The 14,736-nt window shown below is 38.9% G+C and overlaps 1 protein-coding gene across 4 annotated transcripts in view; it reads right to left on the bottom strand.

The window, feature by feature from the left end:
• OSBPL2 (oxysterol binding protein like 2) overlaps positions 1 to 14,736 on the bottom strand; it is a 69,096-nt gene that overhangs the window by 30,549 nt on the left and 23,811 nt on the right. For 2 of the 4 annotated variants that reach the window (XM_058175551.1, XM_058175552.1), the window contains exon 3: positions 2,061 to 2,196. In XM_058175551.1, coding sequence (XP_058031534.1) covers positions 2,061 to 2,196 — 136 coding nt within the window. Of the gene's footprint in view, positions 1 to 2,060; positions 2,197 to 8,456; positions 8,567 to 11,992; positions 12,017 to 14,736 lie in introns of those variants that run through there. The other 2 variants (XM_058175553.1, XM_058175550.1) reach the window with 2 other exon arrangements.

The raw sequence follows: 14,736 nt of genomic DNA, 5'->3' as shown, positions 1-14,736 counted from the left end.
ACACCTGGTGGGACCCAGAAGAAGGGCCTTCTCCGTGGTGGCTCCCTCTCTCTGGAACATCATTCCCCCAGAGATTAGAATGGCCCCCACGCTATTGCTCTTCCGGAAGGCGCTAAAGACCTAGTTCTGCCAGCAGGCCTGGGGAACCCAGAGTGAGATGGAGCCCATTAAATGGCTTGTGTAATCGGCTGTCACCGGGGCGGGGTGGGGGTGGGTGGGGGGGTGATTTTATTATATTATACTATTGGTTTATTTGATTCTTATTAGTTTTATTGTTTTAAATGTGGTTTTATATTCTGTAAACTACCTTGAATCGCCATGGGTGAATAAGCGGCAATATAAATTAATTAAATAAGTAAATAAGAACTAACTAACTAAATAAATATTATGAATGTATATGAGCATTATCCTGCCTCGAAGAATATGGCATGTGCAAACTTATGTGTACTTTTAAACACAAGGATAGCAATTTCTAAAATTTGAAAACATAAATATTATTTGGTACAAACTCTATTGAAAGCAATGAAATGTATCTCTGAGAAAAGGGTAAGTTTTTTTACACAAAGCAAACCTTAAACAATAAGGTAAAATCACCTGATGAACTGAACTAATTTCTATTAGTTCACTTTTTAAATGAAAACTAAATGGGAGCAAATCTAACATGACTCTTCCAACAAAATCCAAATAGAACTTCAGCTTTAAAATTAAACATTCTTTTACAGCCATATTTTTCAACCTTGGCAACTTTAAGATGGCTGGACTCCAACTCCCAAAATTCTGAGAGTTTGAGTCAATCATCTTTCAGTTGTTTTAGATAATTCTGGAATAAAAAAAAAACCCTCATACAACTAAGCAATTAAACTCATCAAATTCTGTAATCGACATGTTTTGTCGAATTCTGTAATCGACATGTTTTGAAGCAGGAATCTTCACCTGGCACTTGTCTTTCTCCCGGTAGTCGATGTGTAAGGAATAACTTGCTGACTTCAGCTGCCTCGTGACTTGCTATTTCTTCCAGCTGAAATAGCCGGTCATGTGGTAAGTCTCATGATTTTCTAGGTACTGGTCGGTTTTAAAATTCATCACGTCTTCTGGAACAAATTACCGACGGGTACTGAGGTACCACTGTATTTTTCAGTTCCTTTGTGGAACATGATTCTCGAAGTGTAGCATTCCCACTTCCCATTTTGACAATGAACTTCTGAATCAACCATTGCTGTTGGAAAACCCTCCTAAACTGCCCACTGTTTCACTCATTGTAGTTTATATATCAATCTAATAATTTTTAAGTATTAAGAGTATTAAAAAGCAAAAAAAAATAGTTCTTCATACATGTTGTGGTTTGCCAGCAGCCTGAGGACCTGGCAGCGGAGTCAGTCAGTGAGGAGGCTGGGGAGGACAATGGGCCAGTCCTAGAGTCAGGGGAAGGCCCAGACGAGGGCTCTGTGTCAGAGGCAGAGATGGGGCCAGGGCCATCTGGGAGCAATGCGCAGACTCCGGAGCCTCCAGAGGCGGACAGCAGAGAGGCAGAGGAACAGGAGGAGCCTGTTCCTAGTGCATGCATGAGAAGAGCTGCCAGAAGGCAAGAGCAGCTGAAGCAAAAAGGACGACTCAGGAGTAAGGCCAGGAGATGATTGGCCACTCCCAGAAGGCTTAAAAGAGCAGCAACAAGCCGTTGGGTTCTTTGTGGAAAAGCAACGTTGATTCCAGTGCTTCTTGTCAGCATCTCTTGGACTTTGTGGGGGTTTTGCCAAGAAAAGTCTTTGGCAGGTTGCCAAAGACAACAAAGGTTGGTGATAAGGCCGCAGGACTGTTTATGAAGAATTTTGTTTTGGACTAAGCTGAGAATGAATGAATTCTCAGCTGTTTTAATAAAATAAGTTTGTTCAGAACGGAATTGTGTTTGGTAATCACTACTTGGGCCTCGGTCACAACAATACCCAGGTATGACGTCTACACACTGCTCACTCTCAAAACACAGGCTCCTTAGTAAAAACTCCCAACCAAAGCAATTACTTTACTAATGTGAGGCCCTGCTTGGTCAGTTCCAGAGAAAGTACCTGTGTTTCTTGATTCCGTTCTCTTGTACTGGCCCATCGCCATTGTGCTTTCCAGTCCTGTTACTCTGGTGATCATCCACATCAACTTTGTGAACTGCTTCTGAAAATTCTCCTGAAGAATTATCGGAATCAAAGCCTGTGTAAAGAAAGTGAACCATATTGAAACATATCACAGGACTCTGGGGGGTTGTCCTGTAAATAATACACTAATGGAAAGAGGCAAGCACGAAGTACTTCTACACATATGAACTGTATGTGTAAATGTCATAAACTGAATTTTTTATATGGGATTGCCTCTGAAGACTACCTGAAAGCTAGAGTTGATATAATATGTAGCAGCCCATGTGATGTACTGACAGCACATTCTCCCTGGGCTTTGAGTACAGCATGGAATCCCAACAGACATGTCGATGCAATTCAAGTATTGTTTTGACTACAAAGCTGTACATGACTTGATGTGTGATTACCTGCATAACTGGCTTCTCTTGTCACAACCAACCAGAGCATCACATTTGTCCTGGAGTAAAAAATGTAGGGACTTTTTCAGGCAGTCACCAATTGACTTGAAGGCAGCACACAATCAATAAATATACCGCTGTAAATAAGTCGGCACGGTCCTTACTATTGTTTTTGGCAACATATGCACGTTCCTCTTACTTTAGATTACAAGCTATCTAGCAGAAATGTTGATTTCATTTTCTAAAGCCTGAAAGGCAAACTAATACGTAAATGAACTGGCTAGTGGTTCAATTATTTCTGCCACGTGGGTAATATCAGTTGAGGAGGAAGGAGAGAAGTAAACAAAGTCATAAGCAATTTGTCTCAGGTTAACAGCTTATGAATTATACAATGATGCTTACAGGGTTTAAAAAAGCAAAGAGGAGATTACAAGCTGCCATATTTTAATAAGCGATAGTAAGAAAGTACAAGGAAAAAGAATATTAAATGTTCGTTTAATATTCATTTTGCGTACAGGACTGAGGCATGGCTATCTAACAAGGGCATGGAAGGATAGACAGTCACCACCTTAAAAAGTCTTTTCAACCCTGGACAAGATGTAGTGAGATTTTAGCCAGCACAGAAACTATGTCTAGTTGTAATCATAATATATCTCTAAAGTAACCTTTCTACCTGTCAGGCCCAGCCCAAGGATAATGCAGAACAATCCAGCAAAAGTTCAATGCTTTATCTGCTTATACCATATCAGCAGAATCTTATCAAATCAAACCTATATAGACTATAGATTAATGATGGCGAACCTATGACGTGTGCTGGAAGTGGCACGCAGAGCCATCTCTCCAAGCATGCCAGCTGTCGCCCGTTGCTCTTCCGGTTTCGGGCATGCATCTTCACACATGCAGGAGCACCGGAAGAGCAGCTCGCTGGTGCGCATGCATGCCAGGAACTGCAAGACCATGTGACCGGCATGCATGCGCATGTCGGAAACCGGAAGTTCAGCAACTGCTCTTCTTGTGTTCCCGCGCGCGCGCGCTCCCGTTTCAGCACTTGGTGCCAAAAAGATTTGCCAACATTGCTAGAGATTATTTTACTACTCTATAGATTACTTCTTTTAGATTACAGGTAATCCTCGATATACAACAGTTCATTTAGTAACCGTTCAAAGTTATAGCAGCACTGAAAAAAGTGTTTTTCAGAGTTATAACCTTTGCAGCACCCCATGGTCATGTGATCAAAATTCAAATGCCTAACAACTGGTTCGTATTTATGTCGGTTGTAGTGTCCCGGGGTCATGTGATCACCTTTTGCGATCTTCTGATGAGCAAAGTCACCGGGGAAGCCAGATTCACTTAACGACCAGGTTACTAACTTAACAACTATGGCACTTTCACTTAAACAACTGTGGCAAAAAATGTTTTAAAATGGGGCAAAACTCATTTCACAAATGTCTCGCTTAACAGCAGAAATGGTTGGGCTCAATTGTGGTTGTAAGTTGAGGACTACCCATATTCTATAAACCTTTGGAGTAATATATAGTACTCTAAGCTTAACAAATATATCCTGGGAAAAACTATCCTCACTCTCTTCCTACGTCTCCAATCCAGCTCTGGCCTGTGTTGTCTCTTTTTCTCACAATCCTCCATGGCAGGGGTCTCCAACCTTGGCAGCTTTAAGACTTGTGGACTTCAACTCCCAGAATTCCTCAGCCAGCAAAGCAAAGCTGGTTGAGGAATTCTGGGAGTTGAAGTCTACAAGTCTTAAAGCTGCCAAGGTTGGAAACCCCTGCTGCATGGAGGGTGCTACCTCTTTCCTGGGAAACTGACTTGTCACTATCATACCATCTCTCCCCGTTCAGAGGCACAATCCATCACATTACCCTGGAGGAAGCCACAAAATCATGTTCAGGGACTCAAAAATCCCCTGCATAAAAGTTTTTCTTTTTTTAAAGAACATTTCACAATACTTCTGACCTTGTTTTATATTATAACATTTACCACAACAGCAACACAGCAATTTGGCAGCTGAATTGCTACTTGTAAGAAGTCCCACCACTGCAAGCACTACCTTACGTGGTGTGTGAAGTTCAAAAAATGATGTTATGAGTTCTTTGCCCCATCACAATCTCTTATGTAACCCCTAGTGACTCGGTTGAGAAAGGCCGATCTGCAGAGTATGCGATAAGGAACAGCTGTTCTGAATCATGCTTTAAAACAGCAAAAATACATTAAATGACTTTTATGTTATGAAAGACTTTCACATTCTTCTCTATCTGGCAGAAGAGATTCAGAGTATTCTGGGGCATATGAGTAAGTATATTCAGTCAGTTGATACTGTGTAATGTATTTATCAGAACATTCTTGTGGACAAAAATGCGCTACAATGCAGTGAGATGTGCAGATCTGTACAATGGAGAAACAAAACAACCCCGTTACAAATGCATGGCACAGCATAAGAGAACAAACCCATCCGGACAAGACTCAGCAGTCCATCTGCACTTCAAAGACAAATGGCATTCTTTTGAAGACAGCAAAGCCCACATTCTGGACAGAGAGGACTGCTGGTTTGAAAGAGGCCATCTACATTAAGAGTAAACAGCCCTCTCTCAGCAGAGGGTGTGGGATACGACACCATCTATCTCAACACAATCCTTTCAGCAGTTCCAAGAAGATTCCATAGTCATTTGCACTGTTCAGATGGTCCTGCGGGCACAGGTAAAACTCCAAGTAGCCTCAACAATTCTCAGAGAGAGTGCTGACGACCAGATGATGGCAAGGAATATAAATCCTTCCATCCTCCACCATTCAGTCAAAGCAGAGGTATCTTTCTGAATGAGAAGTGAAACATCTTCAAAGAAAAACAAAGGAAGTCTAGTTGCCTCTTGAAAAAGCACCCTTGGGACAACCATGACCTGGACTGAGAATCTCCATAGACACTTATGGACAAAAGTACATTCCAAGACATAACCAGGGGACTGCTGAGACTTAATGCAACATGCAATGAAATTAAAGAAATAAATAAAAGTCTCTTTTCGGGAAACCATCCCATTGTTTCACACCTTTTCATGGTATATTCTCGCATTCCAACCATGTCTCTCTGTCCCACTTAGTTCTCATCCATGACCAAATATGAATATTGCACAAGTTTATCACATATATAGACCTCCTGACACAGTCTATGCACAAAACCAGTGGGTATCTTGGTTTAAAGAATTTCTGATGCAATACAGGAGAAATATTAGCACATATTGTACAATATCTGGGTTTAATAAGGACATGATCAGCTCCTGCTATGCTGCAGAAATATCACAACTGACATTCATGAGATGTATGACCGGACACATTTTTGTTCTCTAATATGCTCAAACAAGAACATTAGTTTCCGTTTCAACCTGCTTATTTTTCAATCGTGAATAATGTCAATTTTTCACAACTTGAAGTCCTCCAGATTTATTGAATTATACTATGCAATGTAAATCAGATGGAGGCATGTACAAATTCTGACTATTTTAAGCAGTGACCATCACACATTTGACAAGTTTAAATACTTCGAATGTTAAAAAAGAAAGCAGGCTATGTAATACAATACCAATAGCACTCTGTATACAACTCCATGGGGCTTTACAGCCCTCTGACACATTTTACTGACCTTGGAAGGTTGTAATGTTGAGTCAACCTTGAGCCGGTCAGGATCAAACTCCAAACTGTGGGCAGAATTAGCTTGCAATACTGCATTCTAACCACTGTGCCAGCACAGCCAGAACTAACTGCTAGAATTATCTGAACTAGAAGCTTTTGGTCTAATGTCTCTTATAGACTCACTAACTATATTTGTGAGATAGGACAAGCAAGAAACAGAGCTATTGTCTGTTGAAACACAATATGAACAAATTTTCTTGGTGTATAGTGTGGTGTGTGTTTTTCTTATACCTGATGTCTATTGATCAACAATCAACTGATCCATCAATTAATCAGACTATGAGAAGTAAAAGATTAGGGTTTCTTTAACTGAGGCATCAGCTCTGAAAAAAGAGTTACAGGTGGCGAAATCCTGTTTTACTATTATTCCCCTTGGCAGTATAAAGGGTGATGTCACACATTAATTTGTGCCACATCAGAACATTCAGGAGAAGCAACTGTAATTATCTAATGATAATCAGATCCCAAGGTATCACAATACCTAATTTTAGTATTGTAATAATAATGGCATTCATGGGAGCCTGTATGGGTGTTAAAAGAGCTGCTTCTAACGTACGTGTGAAATAAATGGAAGGCATTTGAAAATGTTGCTATTGTACCATACACCATATGGGTACACAAATTGAACAAAACAGTATTCAAAAAAATTTAAGAATTATAAAAATAACGTACGTCTTTAGGGGTATGGAGACACAAACTGGTGCTATACTGATATGTAGCAAAAACATCTCTCCAGCACATTGATAAGACGAGAATGTTTGTAGCTCAGGGTTGAACTACAGGGTCCTTGGTGCTCTCTGAGCTTGATGCATTATGTTTCATTACCAATGAAATATCTGCATTAAAACCACTCTACTCAGAGACCACCAAAGACCCTACAGCACATTCTATATTGCGGGCATGGAATCACATACCAGAAAAGGATCTGAAGGACTGCAAGACTTTCTAATAACTTGAGAAAGTCCCATATCATGGACAGACTAAAGGTGTATGGCCCTATTTTCAGCAATTGTTTCAATAAAAGAACAGAAAGGGTATCCACATCAGTCCTCTGCAAGTCTTGTTGAAGCTTGAAAACTAAATAAGGGATGTCACTTCATTACCTACCTAATTATCATTATTTATATAACACAGACTTCGGGGTGAGCGATTTCTCAATGTCCTCAAGACAAGGTATACAAAGAGTAGGGCACCACGCAAACTAGACAGGGCTGGGATTTTCCAGTTATGTGGGAGGATGTTTTTAGAATTGTGAGGAAGATGTTTTTAGAATTGTGTCTATAGAACAGCTTAAAATATATCACTTTTGTATTTCTCTCCTCAAAACTGTAGGAAACTATAGCACCAATTTTCAGCTAACATTAAAATTCAGAAGGGCACTCAAATCAAATCAAAGCACTCAAAAAGGAGATACATCCTTTTTATTTAGACCAAGTGTGTGTGGACCTGTACTTTGCCAAGTGGTTTTTTATTTTAATTTTTAACTTTATTAGCCTCTCTTTTAAACAACATAAACTTAAGTTACCCCAAACTTCCATATAGCCAACAATACTAATTTTTTTTTCAATTAATAGCCAGAGATAAATTTTCAAAGGTTAATTTGCATATAAAATTGCTAAACGTAATTATCCATGTTCTGGATATTTGTATTCCTAAAGTTAATTACAGAGCTTAACCAAAGGAAGGAAGAAACCAAATTAAAGTTCACAAAAAAAAACAAAAAGCACTGTTCCCACAAAAAAACAGCCAACCTTCTCACTCACATATGTCCCTTGTGCATACAAAACAGACATAATGCTGGAGAACCCATGATTGGATGTTTTACCTAGTTTCTTATCATTTTAAAAGTAAAGACAACTGATGACACCTCAAGGAACTGAATTAAAAGAATACAGTATTGCTGTTCTCTGTTCACACAGCTCAAACTTCAAACAAACAAGAGAAGACCTAAAGCAAACTTTGCAAAAGAGAAGAGAAAATCTAACCATAAACAAAAAAAAAAATGTACAATCAAGGTTGGGTTTGGCTTTCATGGCCACTGAAGGATGGAGTGGCAACACACAAGAACTCATACGATTTTTTGAGATGTTTACCATCCATAGCAACACTAGCATTCCTTTTAATTCCTTAAACAGCAAACACTTCACAGTATAATCCACTCAGAATTGAGTTGAATATGCTTCGGTAGATTGTAAGAATGGTGTCTTTGGTATTAAAAACAACGTGAGAAATGGTGACTTACGAGCAAGCTTGTTTTTAGAAGTCTTCTTCTTCCTCCACATCCTGAAAAGTAACAGCAGTCCTCATTTGACTAAGCTCCACCTCCAGGTGATTCAGGAAGGTGAGCCAGCCTGAGTCATCGTAGTACATTATAAAAGGAATGAGACTACCCCTTTGAAATGAAGCAACTTATATTTAAATGCCAGATAAAAGCCAATGGGCAAAGTGATGGAATTTCTTTTAAAAAATCACAAATCTTTTTGAGTAAGGTAACTAAGAAGGGAGCTACAAATAACTGAGGGAAGAAAGATCTATTTCTCTACAGGCTATGTATGTCACAAATTATTATAAAATATATGTACTATAACAATAAACGGTTAAGGATAATGTTAATCATAAACCAAATAGTCCATGCTCTCCTGATATCGAAGAAAGTACAAGGCACACGAGAACAGACTTCAAAAGATTTATAGTTCAGTATCTGTAACATTAAAAAGTAATCAAAAACCATAGCCCAATTGTATGCGCAGATACGGTCTTTAATTTAAACAAGGTCAGAATCCAAAGACTTTTTCAGTTTGTCAAAATCCTTCTGGAAACTTGGCCCTTCACCCGGAGACTTCAGCTAGTTCAGAACGCGGCTGCGCGGGTTATTGAGGGAGCGTCTCGGAGCTCCCACATAACACCTATCCTGCGCAGACTGCACTGGCTACCTGTTGTTTTCCGGGTGCGCTTCAAGGTATTGGTTACCACCTTTAAAGCGCTCCATGGCTTAGGACCGGGCTATCTACAGGACCGCCTACTGCCGGCTTCTATCTCCCATCGTCCGGTACGCTCCCACAGAGAGGGACTCCTCAGGGTGCCGTCAGCCAAACAGTGTCGACTGGCGGCCCCAGGGGAGGGCCTTCTCTGTGGGAGCTCCGACCTGTGGAACGAACTTCCCTCGGACTTGACAATTACCTGACCTTAGGACCTTTCGCATGAACTTAAAACTTATTTATTTCATATGGCTGGACTAGCCTGATTTTTATTTTATTGGATGGGTTTTAAAATTGTGTTATTTTACAGGGGAGTATGTTTTTTAACGTTTTGGGCATTTAAATTAGTTTTTTAAGGGTTGTTTTTAAATTATTGTGTGTATTTATATTTTATCTGCCTGTTCACCGCCCTGAGTCCTTCGGGAGAAGGGCGGTATACAAATTAAAATATTATTATTATTATTATTATTATTATTAAGGCGAAATGTATATACCTTATCCACACACAATACACTACTACTACTAACTTGCAATTACATATACTTTTAGTAATTTCTATGGTAGTTCAAAGCCAAATAAATAAACACATGAATATATTTTCTATAATGTGCTCAGCGGAATATAACTCACCAAGCCCTATCAACTGCAACCCCAGAAAAACAGGGCCAGTTCTTTGACCTAATCATTAGTTGCCATATTTTATACACAAACATGTTTTTCACAAGCACTTGAGAAGATAAGAGCCCAACTAGTCTAGCACACTATGGGTGGACAGAAACGTTCAGAAAGGTCGCAAGTATTGGTAGAAGGCTGATGACTTTCTTCCATTTATTCACTCAAGACATGATATTTAAGAATCATCTTCTCTATGGTTTTGGAGCCGCAGTCATCTAAACTAACAGCATTCATGAATTTCTCAAGCCGAGTTGTTGGCCACCTCCACATCTAGTGGTTCTGAATTCCAGAGTGTAGCAATGCTTTCTATAAGACATTTTATATAAATGTCATTTTATTACTAAACAACAACCCAGAATGAAATATGGAATTCAGGAAAAGAAAAATGCCATGTTAAGAGTCTTTTGCATGCAACTTTTATTCAGGAAGTTGGGGACCATTATAATGTTAAACCACTAGCCAAATTTCCAACTTTAGGGACTCAGATTATTCAGGAAGAGAAGAAAATAATCAGTTTACATTGGATTCTCCTGTTATATTATTAGAAATTGTTATTAGTGCTGTTATATTATTAGAAATTGAGATCCATAAACAGCAAAATAAATGTTGATAAAATGATCAAATAGAGTAGTGCAAGAATAACTTCAAAGAACCACTTCTATACTTGGAACTGCATCTCCACTAATTAATTTGATATAACAAATAATATATATATAACAAATATATATAACAAATGTGTATATGTATGTGTGTGTGTATGTATATGTATATACATACACACGAACACGAAGCCAAACAGCAGCAGTGCAGCTCACCAGCTCAAATCCCCTTGCAACTCAGACTAATCTGAGCACAACCAAGCCCCCACCCAAACAGGACACACCCCCAGCCAATCAGAGCACAGCCAAGCTCCCACTCAATCAGTTCAAACCCCACTAGCAGTTAAAAAGGAAGAAACAGCTGCAATCACACATTGCTCCCAGAAGCACGAAGCTGAAGCCTGAAGATGACGATGAGACTTCGTCGAGTCCACGACTTACAACAGTTCATTTACAATGGTCGAAGTTACAACAGCACTGAAAAAAGTGACTTACGACCATTTTTCACACAAACGTTGCAGCAATCCCACAGTCACATGATCAAAAATCAGACGCTTGGCACCCGATTGATATTTCTGACAGTGGCAGCATTCTGAGGTCATGTGATCCTCTTTTGCAACCTCCTTACAAGCAAAGTCAATGGGGAAGCCCAGCTGTATTGCTATTTCACTGCAGTGATTCACCTAACAACTGTGACCAGAAAAGTCGTAAAATGGGGCAAAAATTCACTTAACAAATGTTTCACTTAGCAACAGAAGTTTTGGGCTCAGTTCTGGTTGTAAATCGAGGACTATCTGTATGTACACACACACACACACACACACACACAAACACACAGAGATATGTTTTTATGGCGTACAAGGGAAAAACACCACCACCAACGCTGCAAATAGAAAATAAAGCCACTCTCTTGCACTGTCGCAAGAGAAAGATTTTCAACCTGAATGTCAATCGTCCGTCAAGAATTCCTGAGCGAAAGGTCCAACCTCTTAGCAAAGCAAAGCTCACAGTTTGAGGTCAACAATCTGGGAGGAAGAAAAAAAAAATCTCCACCTAGAAACTCAAGCACAGGAATTGTTCTGCAAGCAAGCAAGCAACCTTCCCTGCCCTGTTTACACCGCCTAGCCGATTATTAAGAGGTGCAATGCAGCAAGGAAGGATTCTTTCAATAGTGCCTCCGAGTTAAATATGTCATTTGGAAAGCAGTCTTGACGCATCATCCTCACGAGGAGTTCCCACAAAGAGTCCTTGGCACGGAGGATGTTATGATGCCAACGGAGAGTGTCAAGGCTTGGATATCCTGACACACTGTATAGTTTCTTTCAGAGTCAAGAACACCACTAACCCGTTCATTTTTTAGATGACATAAGTCAATGGTATTATTATTATTATTCCTGGCTATTTCAGCAGTACAAACGTGTTTTTATTTTCAGTCAATGCAATCTCTGCAGAAAAAGGAGATATAATCAACAACGGCCAGAAGAAATTAAACCGAAGCGTCGCATTATAAAAAGCCAACTCTTTACCAGTTTATCAGGGTGGCAAAATCTATTCCCAGCTTTTAAACCACTTCAGAAGGCAGATGCCAGTTTCATTCTCTTCATGCTCTTCTGTAATTAAAAGAAAACCGTCTCTATTTAAAAAGAAGCCAACTCAATGAGTTTAATTCCAGATTTTTCTGGAATAGGTTGGGTTTTTTTTTTTAAAAAATGTGTTGGAACTTAATGGTATTTTCTCCTATGTTTGTAATAGCGTGGCCTCAATGAGGGCGAAAACATGTTTTGAAAAACAAAGAAAATAAAAATCAAGAGTAACCGGTGTGCTGACTCTCCCAAACTGGTCTTAACCCTTCAGAGGGATGGGGTCAATTTAATGGTTTTTTTAAAAAAGGACGCTCAAGGTTATGATTCTAATGGCTGCATAAATAATTGTTATCTATTTCATCTATTCGCTTCAGTTTTGTATATAAATAAATATGATATCATCTTAGGAATGTCTGTTAATTCTTCCAACGGAATTTTAGAAGCATCGGTGGAAACCACGCCAAATAAAATAAACTGGTCAGAAATAATCTAATAAAATGCTATGATATTCTTCTACTGCTTCAATGGAACTAAGCTTTTGCAAAGTAAGTCCTTGACTTACGACCATAATTGAGCCCAGAATTTATATTGCTTAATGAGAAATTTGTTAAGTGAGTTTTGCCCCATTTTACGACTTTTCTTGCCACGTTTGTTAAGTGAATCACTGCAATTGTTCAATTAGTAACATGGTTGTTAAGCGAATCTGGCTTCTTCATTGGCTTTGCTGGTCAGTAGTTCGCAACAGGTGATCGATTACATGTCCCCAGGATACTGCAACCCATCATAAATATAAATAAGTCAGTTGTCAAGCATCCGAATGTAAATCATGTGACCATGGGGATGTTGCAATGGTCATATGTGTGAAAAATGATCATGTCCCCTTTTTCAGTGCCATTGTAACTTCCAACAGTCACTAAATGAACTGTTGTAAGTCGAGGACTACTTGTATTATGAGAGTTGCAATGTAATCTCAAAAAATGTATAGGTAATTCTTCAGCCACGTTACAACTCTGACATGGGTAAAATCATCCTACAATTTAAGGATCTCCATATGTAACCTAAAATATTGATGACTGATTTCACCAATCACTCAAATAAAGAAGATCTCAATTCTGTCAAGATTTCAGTGGGGTATAAATCTTAAGCTGAGCACAAAGAGAAAGCAAATATTTTTCCCCGAACAGGAAATTATAATTTCTAGAATGAAAACTTTCCTAGAATGAAGGATGATCCTGCCAAAACAAAAACAACAGATCTCCATATGTAACCTAAAATATTGATGACTGATTTCACCAATCACTCAAATAAAGAAGATCTCAATTCTGTCAAGATTTCAGTGGGGTATAAATCTTAAGCTGAGCACAAAGAGAAAGCAAATATTTTTCCCCAAACAGGAAATTTATAATTCCTAGAATGAAAACTTTCCTAGAATGAAGGATGATCCTGCCAAAACAAAAACAACAGAAAGAGTTGTAGAATCACAAGGTGAAAAAAATATATAATTTACTTGATTTCACCAATCACTCAAATAAAGAAGATCTCAATTCTGTCAAGATTTCAGTGGGTATAAATCTTGCTTGCAGATCTTCTGATCCAACAGGAAACCTTGTACCATTCTGGACAAATAGCAGTCCAATCTCTTCTTAAAAACCTCCAGTGTTGGAACACCCACAACTTCTGGAGACAGGTCATTCCACTGGTTAATTGTTCTTACAGTCAGGAAATTCCTCTTTGGTTCTAGATTGGATCTTTCCTTGGTAAATTTCCATCCGTTACTTCTTGTCCTGCCCTCAGGTGCTTTGGAAAAAAGATTGACCCCCTCTTCTTTGTGACAGCCTCTCAAACATTGGAAGATAGCTATCATTTCACCCCTAGTCCTCTTCATTAGACTAGACATATCCAGTTTCTGCAACTGCTCATATGTTTTAGCCTCTAGCCCCTTCTTTGCGGCTTTTCTCTGCACACTTTCTAGAGTCTCAACATCTTTTTTGTATCATGGTGACCAAAACTGGACACTGTATTCTAAGTGTGGTCTTACCAAAGCAGTATAAAGTGGTAATAACACTTCAAGTGATCTTGATACTATCCCTCTTTTGATGCAGCCTAGGACTGCATGGGCTTGATCAATGGAGAGGCAATAATTCCTATAGATTGCAAAATTTAATCTTTAATAAAACAAACTTGAAATCTCTTGAGACTCTCACTGAAATAGTCAGAAACACCTCACTGGCTGCAATATCTTCTAATTAGCTACATAGTTTGAAAGAATTACAAAAACAAGGTTGAACTCGCAGAGACCTGGCTGAATCTGAAAGCTTTTAACACAACCTTGAGAACAACTGTGAGCTCTTCTTTTTACTGTTTTTGAAATACAGTCCAGAAACAGAATAAATCAATCATTGAGTCTTTAACTTGTTGCGTTTCAGAATTGTATTAAGTGTATAAGTGCAGAACTTGAACAGAATAAATGATATGTAACATCACGTGACTGGATCAAATTTTACAGGTAGTCCTTGAGTTACGACCAGTCGACACACCCCAAGAAGGTACTTACTTAATTTAGCGTGCCAATTACAGCCTAACTTAGAACAGAAGAATATGATGACGGCTGGGAAATTCTGAGAGTTTAGGCATCCTAAAGTTGCCAAGTTTGAAAAACATTAATATAACTGCTGAAAATCATCTTT

This window comes from Ahaetulla prasina, chromosome 3, assembly GCF_028640845.1.
Source record: "Ahaetulla prasina isolate Xishuangbanna chromosome 3, ASM2864084v1, whole genome shotgun sequence".
Taxonomy (NCBI): domain Eukaryota; kingdom Metazoa; phylum Chordata; class Lepidosauria; order Squamata; family Colubridae; genus Ahaetulla; species Ahaetulla prasina.
Note: the sequence above shows the minus strand (reverse complement) of the source record. Positions and strands in the feature narration are given on the sequence as shown.